Genomic DNA, 16,646 nt, shown 5'->3' with positions numbered 1-16,646 from the left:
ACTCTCAAAACCACGGAGACCTGATTTTTATTGATTGATTGCGTATCGAATCAATCCAGTGAACAGAATCATATAAAAACGTCGCTAGCATTGTGCGGGGTATAAACCAGGCGAATCGTGAAAAAATATCAATTTATTTAGAATTTGATGAATCCAATCACCAGTCTATTCACTTCAAGCACACGTTTGACCGACAAAGCACTAACCTGTACTGAAATATACATACCGGGTCTTCGAACAATTTGCAAGGGAAAAAAACCGATTTAAGATTTGCAGTGAGGAACCGAGATTTCGAGAACTATATTTTAAACAACGACGACAAAGTTTTTTTTTTTTTAATTAAATATCAACTTTATTGTAACAGGAAAAGCAGACGTGATTGGTTGACAGCGAGAACAGTTCTCAAATCACGAACAAAGCTGCCATTGTTTAGAGACTGAGTGTTTTGGTTATTGCCAGCACGACCCGACTCGTCCGGCGATTTAGTGATCAAGAGCTGCAAGAGTTAGATCGGGTGGTGAAACAAAACAATTTAATTATTAACTTATGTTTCAAAGGAGAAGATGCGATTGGATGACAGCGAGAACAGTTCTCGGTTCGATGCGAGAGCAAAGCTGTTATTGTTTTCAAGCAGCGAGTTTTGCATATCATACGCCAAGTCGATCGTCGACTTGGCCGGCCGACCGGCCGGCGTGAGCTTCGCCAGTGTTCGCTATCACTATGTACGTAGATTGCGGAAAAGCGACTAAGATATAGCATGTAAGAATTGCCTACAAAAATGATCAGTTAAACGTTTTTAGATCCAGCAAATGAAATGATTCCTCGAATAAAGTTTATTTCTCTTACTGTACTGGCCTAAAAATAAAAATTTGATCCTGTACAAACATGAAAGAACTATTGTTCATTAGATTACATTGTGTGACAAAATCTTCCCCGAGTATTCAAAATTCCCTGTTGGAGATAAAATACACGATATCTGGGAGAGTGTTTCCTGTTGTACATTTCACAATTTTTACAAACAACATTGGAGAAATTCGGACGAACCAGTGCTATCCAACTGACACGCAGAGAGGACCGCTTTCCGCTTTGCTGTGTCGGCACGAAACAAAATACACCATTTATCAAGAAAAACAAATATAACAAACGCCGATGTGACCTTGGTCACCGCGGGTTCAGTGATATTTTCAGGGAACTGCAGTGTTGGCCTGATTGCCACAATTAATCCCTCATTTCTTTAAGATGCAACAGTTGTGTAAATCTATACACAAAGTTTTACAACATACTGGAAAACATCGCCGAGAAATGAAGTCGCTCTGCGTAGGAAAACCGTACACGTGATGAGTGCGTTTTTTGGCGGGAGAATGTGTAATAGATACTGTGAACTTCTTCGTGGGCTAACAACAAGGTCAACAACAAGGTTTAAGCGGTAAAAATGTTAACCGCCAACACAATGAGGCAAGGAAAAGTCGGTAAGTTTCATTCTTTGTCTTTTTTCTCTCCCTTCCAATGTGTTTGGAAATTTCACAGTAAAGTATGTACTGCAATCTCCGTGGCAAATTTCGATTTCACGCTCACTTTAAAACTCACAGTAATTAATTTATTTTCATGGCAAATGTTTTCTTTTGCGATGACTGGATGAATAGTATTGTGGCTTTAAACTTTTTCATCGATGTCACATAACTTGTAACTAGCAAAAAGAAAATTGTGCAAAAAGAGAGTGGTTATGATTCATGTTTGGTTTTGGCATGTGAGCATTCCACTTTTGATGATTATCAGCCATGTATGACAGACATTTAACAGACGTCCCGTGTTAAATTAAAAATAGTCGCCCTCTGATTGGTTGAGGCCGAGAACTGTTTCCAGTCTGAGACTAATTAAAAATTTACGCCCTCTCATTGGCTATCACTGAGAACAGTTCTCTCAGCCAAAACAAAAAATAATTTTCCAGTTTAAAACTGTATTTTCCACTTTGAGATTGTACACTGTTTTAAGTGTTTTACCATTGGACATGTTTGCTTGTAATATGGCCCTTTGGTGTAGGTATATGAGGGATTAACTTTGTTTTTTTTTAACTTTTCAAGAATGAACAATGCAAAAACTAAACTCTGAAAAAATTTAGATAAGCAGTTTATAAAGCACATCTGTAAGTACCGGTAAGGTAACATTCAATACAAACTTGTGAAACATTTTTGTCAGTTCTTGGTGACCTCGTTCAGTGGAAGTTCCCGATAATCACCTTTTGAACCAGAAAAAGTATCCACCTAGTAGGAGGAGTGCCCACTTATGGAAGGTTAAGGATGATAGTTTATAATAAATTTAGTGAACTGGAGTTTGTAAAGACTCTAGAAAACGTCTAGCCCGAGTATCAGGCTTTCTAAAGGGGAGGTAGGAGTAGAGACCCCTTTGTCCTCCTTTGCTCTTTTTACCCATCCCCTTGGAAAAGCCTGACACCCTGGCTAGATATAGTTTGGATATTGTTTGACTAACCTTCAGACCTTGACAAGCTTGTAAAACTAGTCCTTTGAAAAAGGTATATTATTGAAGACGGTGGTTGCCCTTCTGCAGAACCCAACTCACAGGGCACAGAGGAGTCAAGTTTGTCCGCAATTCAAAATCTCTACCGTGCAAAACGACCTTCAAAGCGATCGTGTATTAAAGTGTACGTGATACAGCTCCGTCATGCGTCCCACTCATGCGATTCTTGTTTGCAGATCGTCTGGTGATATCGTATTCTGACAATGGTCGCCTGGGGCGAAAAAATCGTCGGAAAGCTTTTAGGGGCGCAAAGTGCCGAGAAGAACGCCCACAAACATTGCTGTCTGCGGATGTTGCATGAGGGTACGAATACGATATCATCAGACCAGACGATCTGTAAACATTAAGTATCGCATGACGGCGTTGTAGGGCGTACGGCTTACACGATCGCTATTGAAAGTCGTTTTGCACAGTAAAGATTTTGAATTGCGGACAAACTTGACTCCTCTGTGCCCTGTGCCCAACTGGGGAGCAATCTCCCCTTTATTATAGGGAGCTGCAATATTTTTGGCTGGCAGTTGACTGTTCAAGTCAAGACTCACTGGAGCTCTGGTGGGTAACAGGTGTTATTCAAATCCCTGGGAAAAGTGAAGTTTAAATCTCGGCAAAGTCGATAATCCCGTCAATACTATGACAAGCTCTTATTTGTTCATAGAAATCTGTCAGCTGCCAAGTATAACATCACAAGCAAGCAAAGAACAAAAAAATATTTGTAAGTGACAAAAGGTTTATTTTGAAAATTATTTGACTCCAGGAAAAGTAAGATGAAAGAGAGAGACTTGTTGGTCATAAACATTTTTTTTAATCTGAAAGGAAGTCATCTGATGTGTCTAGTGGTAAACTGTGAGCTGGCTTTTGGAGAACTATTTTTTTTTTAGTTTTACAATCGACAAATTTTTGTTTGCTTCCCTGGATGCCAGAGTCCCGGGGGGGGGGGGGGGGGGTACTCCCATAAATTTCGGATAGGGGTGTGCCGCCAAGGTTCTTAAACCCTGACCCTATTTAAGGATAAAGAAAGCGAAAATTGATACCCTTTTTAAGGCCCAAAACCGAAAAATGACACCCTATTTAAGGGGAGGAGAAACGTTCCGTGACGACCCAAATAACGGCAAACCGCGCACGGCAAGACACAAATCTTTATAAAATCGCTTTTCTAATACCTGAACTGAAAATTCAGTTTTCAGATATCTTTTTCTCGTTTAGCTGGGCGTTTATTTTAGCTAATAGAATTTAGGTACCCTATCTAAGGATCACAGCGGGAACACATTGCCAAAAGTAGCAAAAATGATACCCTATTTAAGGACCGAGAACCTCAAAAACCATACCCTATCGGGCGGCACATACCTTACGGCAGCCCAGAAGGGTCACCAACCGTTTTTGTTTTCGTTTCTTTGTTTTGCATTTCTGTTTTAATGCTTTTGCTTTTGCTTTTTGTTTTCATTTCTGTTTTAATGTTTTTCCGTTTCCTTTTTGTTTTTGTTTTTATATTTTGTTTGACCAGCCGTTTTTGTTTTTGTTTTAGTTTTTTTCCTTTTCCTTTTTGTTTTTGTTTTGTTTTTTATTTCATTTTTTTACCAGCTGTTTTTTTCATTAGAATATTCTTCTGGTCTGCAAAAAATATATTGATGATATATTTTCCCTATGGAACATAGACAAAAAAGACATAAATCTGTTCCTAGAACTAGCAAACAATCACCATCCGACCATGAGATTTCAGACACAGAGATCACTTTTCTGGATACATTACAAGGGCGAAAGATTCAAGAGAAGATATATCCTCGACGTGCGCACACATTTCAAACCGACAGAGTCATTTCAATACACAGAATTCTCCTCCTGCCATCCTCCAGGAGTCTGAAAAGGTTTCATTAAAGGCGAAACCCTTAGACTTCTTAGAACAAATTCTTCAAAAAAGACTTTTGAAGAAAGCTCTACACAGTTTAAACGAAGTCTGTGGGCGAGGGGTTATCCAGATAACCTTTCGGAGAAGATTCTGTCAGAAGTTAAATTTAGCGAAAGAATGTCGGCTCTACAAAATAAACAAAAGACGCGCAAAAAGAATTGTACCTTTCGCCCCTCAGTGCCTAATCTTAAGAATATTTTAATGAAAAAGTGGCACCTAATAGAGAATCAATCAGTGCTAAGAGAAATATTTAACTGACGACCCTCCCATCATTTCTTATAGAAAAGGGAGGTCGTTAAAGGATATACTCGTTAGAGCAAATCTTTGCAGGTCTACAATACAAATGTTGACCAATGGGAGTTGTGTTTAGCCTGTCTCTTTTACTTGCCATCATTGCATAAAAAAATTAAAATAGCTGGTAAAAAAATGAAATGAAAAAACAAAAAGGAAAAGGAAAAAAATAAAACAAAAATGAAAAGCAAAGAAACAAAATATAAAAACAAAAACAAAAGTGAAAAGGAAAAACATTAAAACAGAAATGAAAAACAAAGAAACAAAATATAAAAACAAAAATGAAAAGGAAAAACATTAAAACAGAAATGAAAAACAAAGAAACAAAAACAAAAACGGTTAGTGACCCTTCTGGGCCGGAAACAAAAACAAAAACGGCTGGTGACCCTTCTGGGCCGCCGTACATACCTATATAGGCCACATATGGGAGTACCTCCCCCCCCCCCCCGGGGCCAGAGTTTTTTCCTTTTCTATGGTGAAGCTGCTATCAAGGCCTGCAGTTAGTGCCTCCACTGCAAAAACCAATAAGAGCCATCTGGCACCCAGGGTGTAGGTGTGAGCAAGCCCCATCAAAAATCTTTGATGCCCGCTTTTCAAATATTGGCAAAAGTCTTTTTTGATGACAAATAGTTTTTTTTAGATCACCAATTGGATTCATGCCAAATCAGTCACTGGCAATCATACTAAAGAGGCTACAAAATGCTTATTAAAAAAATTATTGAGCCATTGTTTTTAATAATGGCAAGTTTTATTAACACCAATTTGCAAATTATATCATTAATAGTTAGTACTTTACAATTAATTCACAGCTTCTGTCCAGTTTGGCCAGTAAGCATCTTCAAGATAAGACTGTCCACCCTTCCCTTTTATATCTTTTTCCCACTGCGCCTCACATTTCCTATACAAGAGCATAGCAGCTCTAGCATCTTCAACCGAACTGTGTTCATTCACCTGAATATCCCACTTCAACAACTGCCTAGTAAGGCGTTTTAACGAAGGCGTAGAGTTCCGGGGAAACCCAGCTAAGGCCCGCAACGGTATGTGTTTTGATGTGTCCCTGATGAGATCTGAAGGGTGTCTTAACTTGAGCACTTTCAAATCGAACTGTAAAGCATGGCCGACGAGTCTGCGTTTTTTGATGAGCCGTTTAACCTTCTTCCTTGCCGAGCGAAATGATATCGCGTTGTTCATGTGTTTTGGGCGAATACCGCTCCATTGTGTTCTATAATCCGTGATAGGCTTGTCGGGTTTGACATAGACGTCGTACAGAACATCTCCTTCGTGGCTAACAATGCTACACCTCGCCAAAGCACTTGACTTTTCGTCTCCGACTCCAACCATTTCACAGTCTAAACCAACAGGAGACAGCGTTTTTGACTTGTTCAAATTTCTCTTAGTTGTCATTTGACTACTTTGCAAGTTGCCAGCTTCACTTTCAGAGCAGAAGGAGTCGTTTGAAGAACAAATAGACATGTTATCCACGGAAATTCCGTTGGCTTCTTCTAATTCGTCATCACCTCGATTATCACAAATGTCCATACCCGTTCGCCGTCGGACATATTTTCCATTTTTCTTCCAGCAAAAATCTCCAGGACCTTGTGGCTCCATTTCGATTGTACACAGGCAATAGAAGAGTGCAAAAATCGGAGCAAATTTAAAGAAACCGGCAAGGTTTTATGTCGCCACGTGGTGCAATCCTGACGCCATATTTGTTGTTGCGTAACAGAAAGGACTGGTGTCTAGTTGCGGTGCATGCTGGATCCTCTCCTCATTTCTTTTCTTTTTTCTTTCTCTTTCTTTTTTTTCTTTTTCTTTTTCCTAATCTCGTTCCCAACGAGATTATCTTTTTCCCTATGAAAATTAAATCTTTCTCATTTCATAGGACCGTCACCAATCACCGTAGAATTTAATTTATTCTTTGTATTTGTATTCACCGTTTTATTCGCTGCGTTCTCACATAGTAAATAACTTTTCCCTTCTTTCGGTTCTTGTTAATTGTTGAGAATTAGAAAGAAGCCGAGCAAGTAAGGAAGATGTATGCAGTGTCCAGTAGATTTTGCTAAAGTAAGCGACTTTAAAAAGACTTAAAACAGACGTGTATTTATTGTGCACAGCCGTTCAGCTTCACTATTTCAGAATTACTGGTGTACCTCGACTCTCTATAAGGCGGACACCCTCTAAGACAGACACTGTTACATACATATATATACATACAATTTAATTGCGCTCCCTAAAAAGGGCTTTTCAGCAGCAATGTAAAAAAAAATACAAGTAAAGGAAAGTTAATTACAAACTATTTACAATAAAAATTCATAATTAGAAATTAAAAATAAATAAATAAAAATATGTACAATAGTTCTAAGTTAATTTAAAAGTAATTTAGAAAGTCTTGTTTTAAAAATCTTCGTTGAGTTAATAGTCCTTACGTCCACGGGAAGCGAATTTTTGGTCGGTCCCGACGGTCTCCGAAACAGTTCGTCACATAGACAACATTCTACGTGAAAGAAATTCAGTTGCACACAATGAAAACACCTGTCGCCATTTCTGTATAAACCGAGTACGGTTTACAAGAATGGCTAGCTGCAAAATATATGACAGGTGTCGACAGGTTTAACCACAACACTACCTCATACCATAGTAAAAGCATAGAAACAAAATCTTCTCATAGCACAGTAACATTTTGTATAATATTTGAAACATCTCACTGTAATTCTTTTCTATACTTGACCCCGCTATTAAATTCTAAAGTATTCTTGACAAAGTTAATGTCAAGCCTCGTAAGAAAAGCTTTAAAAACGCATGTTGTCTTGTTTTAACTGACGTGAAACGTCCATTTTAACTAAAATGTGGATAACTTTAATTTGTTTTTCTCTTGCGGGGGTCAGCTTGAGAGCTTACCCCTTTTGGGTAACTTTATTTTTGCCTTTATTGTTTGAATGTTCAGTGGTAGCCTGCGAGCAGTCTCTGTTCGGGGGCAACGTGAATTGAACTCTTCGAGCACCGAAGGCGCAATCCTGCGAGTGCCGAAGGCGCAAGTCGGCGAGCGAAGTGAGCCCGCCGTTACGGGCCTTCGGCACTCGAAGAGTTCAATTCACGTTGCCCCCGAATAGAGAGCCTGCTCGCAGGCTAGTTTAGCTGAAACCGTCTTGATAACTCGACATGACATAACCAGAAGGCAATATTTACATACATATGAACATGAATGCAAATGTACGCTGAATGTACCGAACAGTACGTATGGATATTCATGAATCACTGTGTTAGACGTGGCGTGCATGTTCCAAGCGGGGGCACCAGAATAAAAACACAAAACGAGAAACTTGACTGACAGCACGGAAGAAACGAGCAAAGGTTAATTTTCTTCACTTTTCGTAGCTTTACTCATGAAGATCATTTGTGCAGGATATGGTAAAACGGGTACTAAATCAATCGCCAAAGCCTTGCGGCAACTTGGGTTTACGGTATTTGACTGGGAAGAGCAGATCTATGACTTTCTAGATCACTGGGTCGATGTTTTCCAAAATGGCACCAAACCAGATGTGAAACGAGTTTACCAGAATGCTGATGCAGCCGTAGATCTGCCTGGGTATTTTTTCTACGAGGAAATACTGGAAGCTTTTCCTGACTGTAAAGTGATTCTGAGCGAACGAGAGGAAGATTCGTGGTTAAAAAGTAGGACTCGTCAAGCGAAATCGTTATTGGCTACACGATCCGAGTATGTGGCTATGTTATCGCCAACATGGAGGAAATTGATGTTCGTTTATAACTCCTTCACTGATGCCGCCCATGGCTCCCATAACCCCAAGTCCACATGCGTTATCAGAAAGCGATATCGTATCCACAACCACCGTGTAAAGTCGATTGTTCCAGCCGACAAGCTGTTGGTGTACAACGTAAAACAAGGGTGGAAGCCATTGTGTGATTTCTTGGGATGCGATGTCCCGAGTGTCCCCTTTCCACATGAAAATATCAATGCTGAACTCACTAAGACACTTCCCATGACCAGATGGGGTCGGCAGGTGAATTGGGAAGTACAGAGAGGTGTTTTAGCAATCGGTTCAGTTCTTGTAATAATTGTAATAATCGTCGCGGCTATCTGTTTTAAACAATGACACTCGCCTAAAAGTGAAAACAAAGCTATTAATCCGATGGATTTACTCCTCAATTTTTTCGATTCTAATTTGAGTTATATCGCATTTAATATTTTAGGGCTCATTCAATTTTTTCTGCGGTATTGTCAGTCCAGAAACGAATCTCTTCGAATTGTATCATCGTTTTTAATTTATACATGTTATTCGATGTTCACTGGTTTCCTGAACGACTTCAAAAACCTTTGGTTATTTATAATTCATGAATTAACTCACCGATGAAATCATGGACAATTCGTTAATTATGTGCATGCGAATTTTACTGGTAAAACACCCCTTGTTGACGTAAACAAAACACAAAAAAGATACTAATAAAAATTACTAACTAACTATGGGTAGCGAATACTAATAAAGACCTTTATATAACAAACACTTTTCTTTGTATAACGAATATTTGTCTTTTTATAACGTAACGAATACTAATACAGACCGCCATAAATTTAACGCGGCCTTTAAGGTCTTTTGATTCTCGTTAATGTTTGGCGTGTGTCCTGAACCACAGCGTTAGACGACAGATTTTGAAGAAAAAAAGTCTTGGGCCTCTCCGCTTCTAATTTTTTTGCGTTCCTGTACTAGCTTTCATTCCAAAACGTTTCATCCACGAATCTTCCACACGGAGGTCTTCTGGGAGACCTTCCACCATGTTTAATCCTACTTTTAAAGGGGCTGGGGGGGGGGGGGGCTTTCAGCATATTCTGACTACACTAACAGGAGACATGACGTCTGCATATACCCCTACCACCTTGCTATCTTAGCTCTAAAGCTGAAAAAGAAGAGCCTTTAATTTCAGATCTGGATCTGCCTGGAACTTTTTTCTTCGAAGAAATACTGGAGGCTTTCCCTGACTGTAAAGTGATCCTGAGCGAACGGGAAGAAGATTCGTGGGTAAAAAGTTTTGCGAATCAACTAGAATCGGACTCTGCTGCAGGATCCAAGGTGGAGATGCTATCGCCGACAGCGGAGAAAGTGAAATATATCGTGGGCTCCTATTGGGACGCTGCCTTTGGTTCTTGTAGCCCCAAGTCCACATATGTTCACAGAAAGCGATATCGTATCCACAACCACCGTGTAAAGTCGATTGTTCCCGCTGAAAAGCTGTTGGTGTACAACGTCAAACAAGGATGAAAGCCATTGCCCGGGGGGGGGGGACTCCCATATGAAACGGACGGGGATGCTCGTCGGAAATTTTGAAAAGAACCCCTAAAAGAGACCAATCTGGGTGTGGCTCAAGCCTTTCTTGACCCCTAAAAGATACAAAAAAACTAAGAATGGAGTTTATATTTGTATATTTCTTCGTGTGTAACCCTAAACGAGACCATTATGGCTAAAAATATTGGCGTTTTGGGCGTTTTTTTCCGGAACACCCTAAGCGAGACCAAAAGTCCGAAATTTACACCCCTAAGCGAGACGACGAGCATCCCCGTCACTTTCATATGCGAGTCCCCCCCCCCCCCCGGGAGCCATTGTGTGATTTCTTGAAGTGTGATGTGCCGACTGTTTTCTTCCCACATGAAAATATCAAAGGTGAAATCAGTAAGACACTTTCAATGACCAGATGGGGTCGGCAGGTGAATCGGGAAGTACAGAGAGGTGTTTTTGCAATCGGTTCAGTTCTTGTAATAATTGTAATAACTGTTCTTGCTATCTGTTTTAATCAATGACACTCGCCGCATAGTCTCGTTTTGTGACGACACTAAAAACGGCTGCGAGGGAGACTATTTGCCGCAGTGTGTTTTTTCGATTCCAATTTGAGTTACATTGCAGTTAATACTAGGGCTAATTCAACTTTTTCTGCGGTATTGTCTGGTAAAACACCCCTTATACGTATTTTATTCAAAATGGATACAAGTGTTACAAAATGATCTCATCGCGTGAACTCTTAAATCGAATGACGTGACTTTCGAACATGGCTTCTGTTCTGGATAGCATTTAAAAATAGATTGATTGGCACTTGTAACCAAGTCGTTCAGGGTTCTTTTGTTGGATTTTTCTAGAATTAGAACGCGTCGTGTGTCTACTCAATGTACCATAGATATTAAAGGATTTTGCTCAAGAAGTTTGTTCGTGGAATTTGTTTAAGGAATTAATTCACTCTGACAACTAGTAAGGCCAAAGACAAAATTTTTCACGGACCAGAAGCCAATCTCTCAGTACAATCTTTAAGCGTTTTTCGAGGAAGAATTGCGCGCTATATGATCACATGTTCACTGTCGTTTTCTTCCAGTTCTCTAACTCGTTCGTTGTCTTTCTCCAGAGATATTGTTTTGATCAAGAGCACACAAGATGTCATTTTGTACTCTAAGAAGTGCTGTTTCAGTTGAGTGAAATTCCTTGTATGCTGATTGAAACGCAGTGAAAATTGCGTAACTTATAAACGCGAATCTGATTGGTTTTCAGTCGTTGGTTATTCACTGAAGGCCACGATCGCGGGCGCAATATAATGCCTCTCGCTCCATCGCATGGTTTGTACTTCCAGTTAACGTTAGTGAAGATAACGCCGCATTTTTTGCAGGAAAATTCTTCTAGTAGTAATCCCAGTTCATAAAGAGAGGCTCACTGCCGTCTAACCATGACATGACCCCGTGATTATTTAAATCACTTACGCCAATCCAGGCATCCGACACGCCGCCTGAGGTCTGTATACGGAAAGTAAATATGGAGTTTATTTTACAGCTGTTGTGAAACACAAGACTTATCATCGACTGTCGAGCTTTGTGATTAATAATTGCGTGGACCGGTGGTCTTTATTTCTTCTTTCAAATTTTCGATGAGCGCCGAGCGCGAAAGGAAAGGGCCGATAATTTCGCGCGCGAGACTCGCAACCCCGCGAGGCGAAGTGTGATAAATTTTCAGCGACTCTCCTCAGTTCAACTTAAAATTTCCTCACTCGTTCCAGAACCCTTTTGGGAGACTGGGTTTCACTTAGCAAACTCACGCAAGCGAAACGTAAGACTAAACATAGGACCGCAATGGGTACATTTGTTTACTAGGAGTTTTTGTATTCCATGGACTTCTACCGCGAGAGTTCAGAAGTATTGAATTATATAGACTTCTAAGCCAAAAGACGTATTTACATAAATGGAAACCTTAAAATAATGGTCTTGTCTTGGTCTCGGTGTTTTAGGTGCATTAAGATGGCTCGTAATGGTTTAGATATTCCCGTCTTTGGCATTCTATTGTAGCTACACCAATAATGTCGAGGTTTAACTTTTAGTACAACTTTGTAATGGTTTTACCAATAAACAAGTTGATAACTTAAAAACTAGACGGTGAAAGTTTTTGTATTTCATATATTTTTGTCTAATGGACGAAACAAACAATCTAACAATTTTTTTAAAAAAAATTCTGTAGGTGGGGTTCAGAGCCACCTTAAATTTATGAAAAAAATAACGTAGCTCCGAAACCCACCTACAGAATTTTTTTAAAAGTTTGCAAAAATGTTCATTCCATCGGTGAGATGAAAATATATTAAAAACAAAAAATTTCACCGAACAGTTTTTGAGTTATTAGCCTCAAAAGGTCCAAAATAGGGTATCTTTGACCTCATATGGCGTTGCCATGGTAACAAATTTTGACGTCACAATGACCTCGATTTGTTATTTGGTGAAACTAGTATAAGTTTAAACTAAAAGATTTTCCTAAACATTATTGATATAGCCACGATGGAACACCAAAGATGGGCATGTCTAATTCTGCCTTAACTATTGCGAGCCACCTTAAGTCATAATTTCCTACCGTTTGGACCAAAGATGCAGCATATTTTTCATGATAGTGCCCCATTAACATTTTTACTTAATTTAATCTGCTTTTGATGTTCACTTTTGCCTTTATAATTAAAACAAATAATCCCCTTTTTTCTCGGACCTTAACATTATAAACCTTTAAAGCTAGTTTCGACCAATCCTAGACAAAACTAGTTCAGACAAACGAAATAGCACACACATTTTGAAATGTCATGTCTTACAACCGGGTATTATCTCCCTCTCCCGATGCTTAATGTTGTTTAATGGGGTAACGGTTTGTAATTCACCCGGATTTGTTTTCACAACATGACAACATTGAAATGGGGGGGGGGGGGTGAGAGGAAGTTAAATTAAAAAAGCTATGATACCCAAATTAGTCGAAATTGGGCCAAGTGTCTCACCAGTTTTGTCCAGGATTGTAGCTACATCCGTTATTTACATTTGTAACGTACCAGAACAGTCTTTATGAAAAAGTCTTCAGCTTGACTGTTAACCGACGCTAGCGTTGAAAAGTCTGCAGCGCATTTCTCAGAAGCTTGTACCCAGTTCACTGGACCCGGGAAGTACTTGTAGCATACGTTGTTGTACAGTTTGTATCCATCGGGACACTTCGCTGTGAACATAAAGAGGATCACAACACAAATGAGGGAGGTTCACTATTATCAGAGTGGTGGAAGGGGGGGGGGGGTTAGTATACCGGGTGGTCCTGAAATGAGGGCAGGGGGATCGTTATAGGACTTATACCGAGAGATTTGTTATTTCGAAAGTGTATTTTATCAGGGGATTTGTTACAACGGGAGGACCGTTGTACCGGGAGACTTGTTATACGGGGAGGTTCTTTATACCGGGGGGATTGTTATATCGGGGGATTTATTATACGGGGACGGTTAGTTATATCGGGAGAATGAGAGGTTTGTAAGATAAGGAGGTTTGTTATACCGGCTGTTATATCGGACAAGTTTATTGTTTTAAGACTAAAGAATGGCTGTAGATACTGCACTACAGAGACTGAAGGTGTGATATAAAAATACAGAAATAATTTATCTTACATGGTCCTCTTTTTCCAACGCCACTACCTGAAAAAGAACGAAATAATTAATTGTTAAGTAAACAGCTACGAAGGAAAGACTCACTACGACTGAACGATTTAATTTACCACACGATGAAAAAAAACTCTTGTCGTGTCGTCCAGTTTTAGCTATATTAGCTATACATATAATTTATTGAGTACTAAAATTAAATCTCTGTTAAGGAACGGCCCAAAAAAGGGTTGAACATATCTCGTATGCGGACACCTAGACGAAGCCCAAAGGGGCCCCGCTTATGGAAGGTTTGACCTTAAATTCGCCAGCGCTATATTTATCTAGCTGTAAAGATGCGATTGGTCGTCAATTTGTTGAATATTAAAACAATTATCCTGCTCAATCTTGCGGAATATCGTGTTATTTTTCCGCCAGCTATGGCCTCAGCTAGGTCAACCACTCGATACATTCCCCACAGATCCGCACAATTTTTGCTAATTCTGCAGCACATAGCTCCCATACATAGCCGTCCAATATAGTCCGGCAAAGGCGGCAATATGGTGCATAAATTTGGGTGAATTGTGCGATTTTTGTTAAAAGCACCAAATTTGGCACAGTGATGGTATTTGATGAGCTGATCAATTTCAGATATAGGCCCATCCGCAATTCTTTCAGGGGGGACATTTTTTGGACCCAGGGGGTGGGGGTGGGTGGTTTATGGCAAAATTTACTGCATCCTTTGAGTAAAAAGCACCAAATTTGGCACAGTGATAGTATTCGATGAGCTGATCAATTTCAGATATAGGCCCATCCGCAATTCTGTCAGGGGGGACATTTTTTGGACCCAGGGGGTAGGGGTGGGTGGCGTTTAAGCTTTATAGCATAATTTACTGCATCCTTTGAGTAACAACCACCAAATTTGGCACAGTGATAGTATTTGATGAGTTGATCAAGAAGCACCAAATTTGGTACAGTGATAGCATTCGATGAGCTGATCGATTTCAGTTATAGGCCTGTATGAAATTCTGGCAGGGGGCACCTTTTTAACCCAGGGGTTGGGGCGGGCAACATGTAAGCTTTATGGTGAAATAACTAAACCACTAAATTTGTCAGAAATATAGTTATTAACGGGCTGATTGATTTCATCTTTGGATCTATTTCGGGTTTTTTCAGGGTTGCCTTTTTTTCCCAAGCGTATGGGGTGGTCTCGTTTTGAGCTTTGTGCTCAAAGCACTATCTTTGGCTCGTTTATAGCATTAAATGTGATCACCAATTTCAGTATGAATGGGCTCATCTGAAATAGTTTTGGGATACTCAGAGAGCATACAGGGGTAGGTATGTTGTCAACTAATGGTAAATTGATTGTGCATTTAATTTTTGGTTACGAGCACCACATTGATAAGATTAGCCTAGCTCATGAACCATTTCGGTATTTTTCCAGCCAGGGTGAACTATTTGATCCCTGAAGAAGGATGAATATTTTTGAGCAAATTGGTGAAATGATTGGGCACGTTATGCTAAAAGAATCAAATAGGAATCCAAGAGCTTGACAATTTCAGCAATGTAAAAGGGGTATTCAACGTTTATTCAAAAAATGAAATGGAGGAATTAATGTAAAACACAAGCTAACACAACGACACCCATATTCACTGTTTCCGCCATCAGCTCTCACCATCTTGTTAGACTGCTTTCAAAAATCTCACCCCACTTGCTTTGTAGTCTCACATCAGGTTCAACCCTTCGGGAAATTCCTACCCTGTTTCTGATCCCAGGTGCGGAGACCCTCTCCATCCAAACGAAAGAGAAACTCACATGGGCTATGCGAGGTTATATGTTATTAAAGGAAACCTTCGAGAGTTCTTCTTTCTGCACAGAACCGCAAGAGGCAAAACAAGTGCAGCGCGCTTAGCCAATTTCTTACATATGTGGATGTTAACATCCACATATGTACGAAACTTCTTGTGTTGTCATGAAAAGACAGACACCAGTCTTCTTCTGTATGCACCGGACTCTGATCATGACAACCAAAACTTCAATAAGTTCGTGATTAGAACAATGGACTCAAATATCTCTGATTTATATACTTCAGATCAGTGGATGGCATTGCCTTCAGAGTAAGAAAACAGCTCTTGGGAAAACAACTCTTGGGAAAGAAACGTCACGAGTCTTCCCTGAATTATCCAGCTGTAAACCTCAGCATCCAGAAGAAGCGCAAAGGCACTACCTGCACAGCATAACCACATTTCCGCTAATATCGTCGTTATTACTCACACATGTGCTGATACAAACCGTCATATTTTTTGAAATACTGAAAACTTACATGGGATTTTGCATATTTTAGCCGATAAAGGACTACACTTTTCGGCTGCGTAGAGTGGAGTTATCGGCCATGTCCCGAAATTGAAATCATTCACTTCAAAATCAAGGTCATTTTTCAACCTTTATTCGATGCCGATCAGAAATGGTCATTATATCCTTGATTTCGCATTTGAAGAGAAATTGAAAACTTGCTACTTTCTTAGAAAACTAGAAATGTTTATAAACATATTAATATAAAAAATGTCAACTGTTCGATGCGAACAAAGTATTTGACAGTGACCCGAAAAATGCCTATTTTTCTAATTTTCCAGATGTTGCGGCGGGCCCAAAGGGGCAAAATATTTATAGGCTCCTAACGTGGCCAGAAAATCATTTTCAATCAAACCAAATCTGTTTTATTTCTAGCCTCGGTAAAGTCTTTCGATTCAGTACTAGTTGCCAGAGTTTAAGGTAAAATTATTTTTTTGACCCGAATTTGAGTGGGTGGTTTCAGGAAAGACAGCTTCTTAAATCTTTATTCAGACCAAAACATACGTAACCCTGAAAGCATACCAGAAATGCCCATTGCTGAAATTGAACAATCAAGCTCAACAAATACTATAGTTGTGTCAAAAAGCTCAAAAGGATACTATTGATCCCCATAGGCCGAAAAATACCCCCAAAATCATTTTGGATTGGCCCATAG

The 16,646-nt window shown here is 39.7% G+C and overlaps 2 protein-coding genes across 2 annotated transcripts; one reads left to right on the top strand and one right to left on the bottom strand.

Annotated features, from left to right (window-relative positions):
• Window positions 1-5,186: 5,186 nt before the first annotated feature.
• Window positions 5,187-6,443, bottom strand: LOC144645429 (uncharacterized). The gene has a single exon (XM_078505007.1). The coding sequence runs from the start codon at window positions 6,335-6,337 to the stop codon at window positions 5,528-5,530; it is 810 nt and encodes a 269-aa protein (XP_078361133.1). The 5' UTR covers window positions 6,338-6,443; the 3' UTR covers window positions 5,187-5,527.
• Window positions 6,444-7,889: 1,446 nt separating this feature from the next.
• Window positions 7,890-9,161, top strand: LOC144645703 (uncharacterized). Its single transcript, XM_078505253.1, has one exon. It carries the CDS (start codon window positions 8,113-8,115, stop codon window positions 8,839-8,841), a length of 729 nt encoding a protein of 242 aa, XP_078361379.1. The 5' UTR covers window positions 7,890-8,112; the 3' UTR covers window positions 8,842-9,161.
• Window positions 9,162-16,646: the final 7,485 nt, after the last annotated feature.

The sequence above is a fragment of the Oculina patagonica genome, chromosome 3, assembly GCF_052425735.1.
Source record: "Oculina patagonica isolate OP01 chromosome 3, crgOcupat, whole genome shotgun sequence".
NCBI classification, from domain to species: domain Eukaryota; kingdom Metazoa; phylum Cnidaria; class Anthozoa; order Scleractinia; family Oculinidae; genus Oculina; species Oculina patagonica.
Note: the sequence above shows the minus strand (reverse complement) of the source record. Positions and strands in the feature narration are given on the sequence as shown.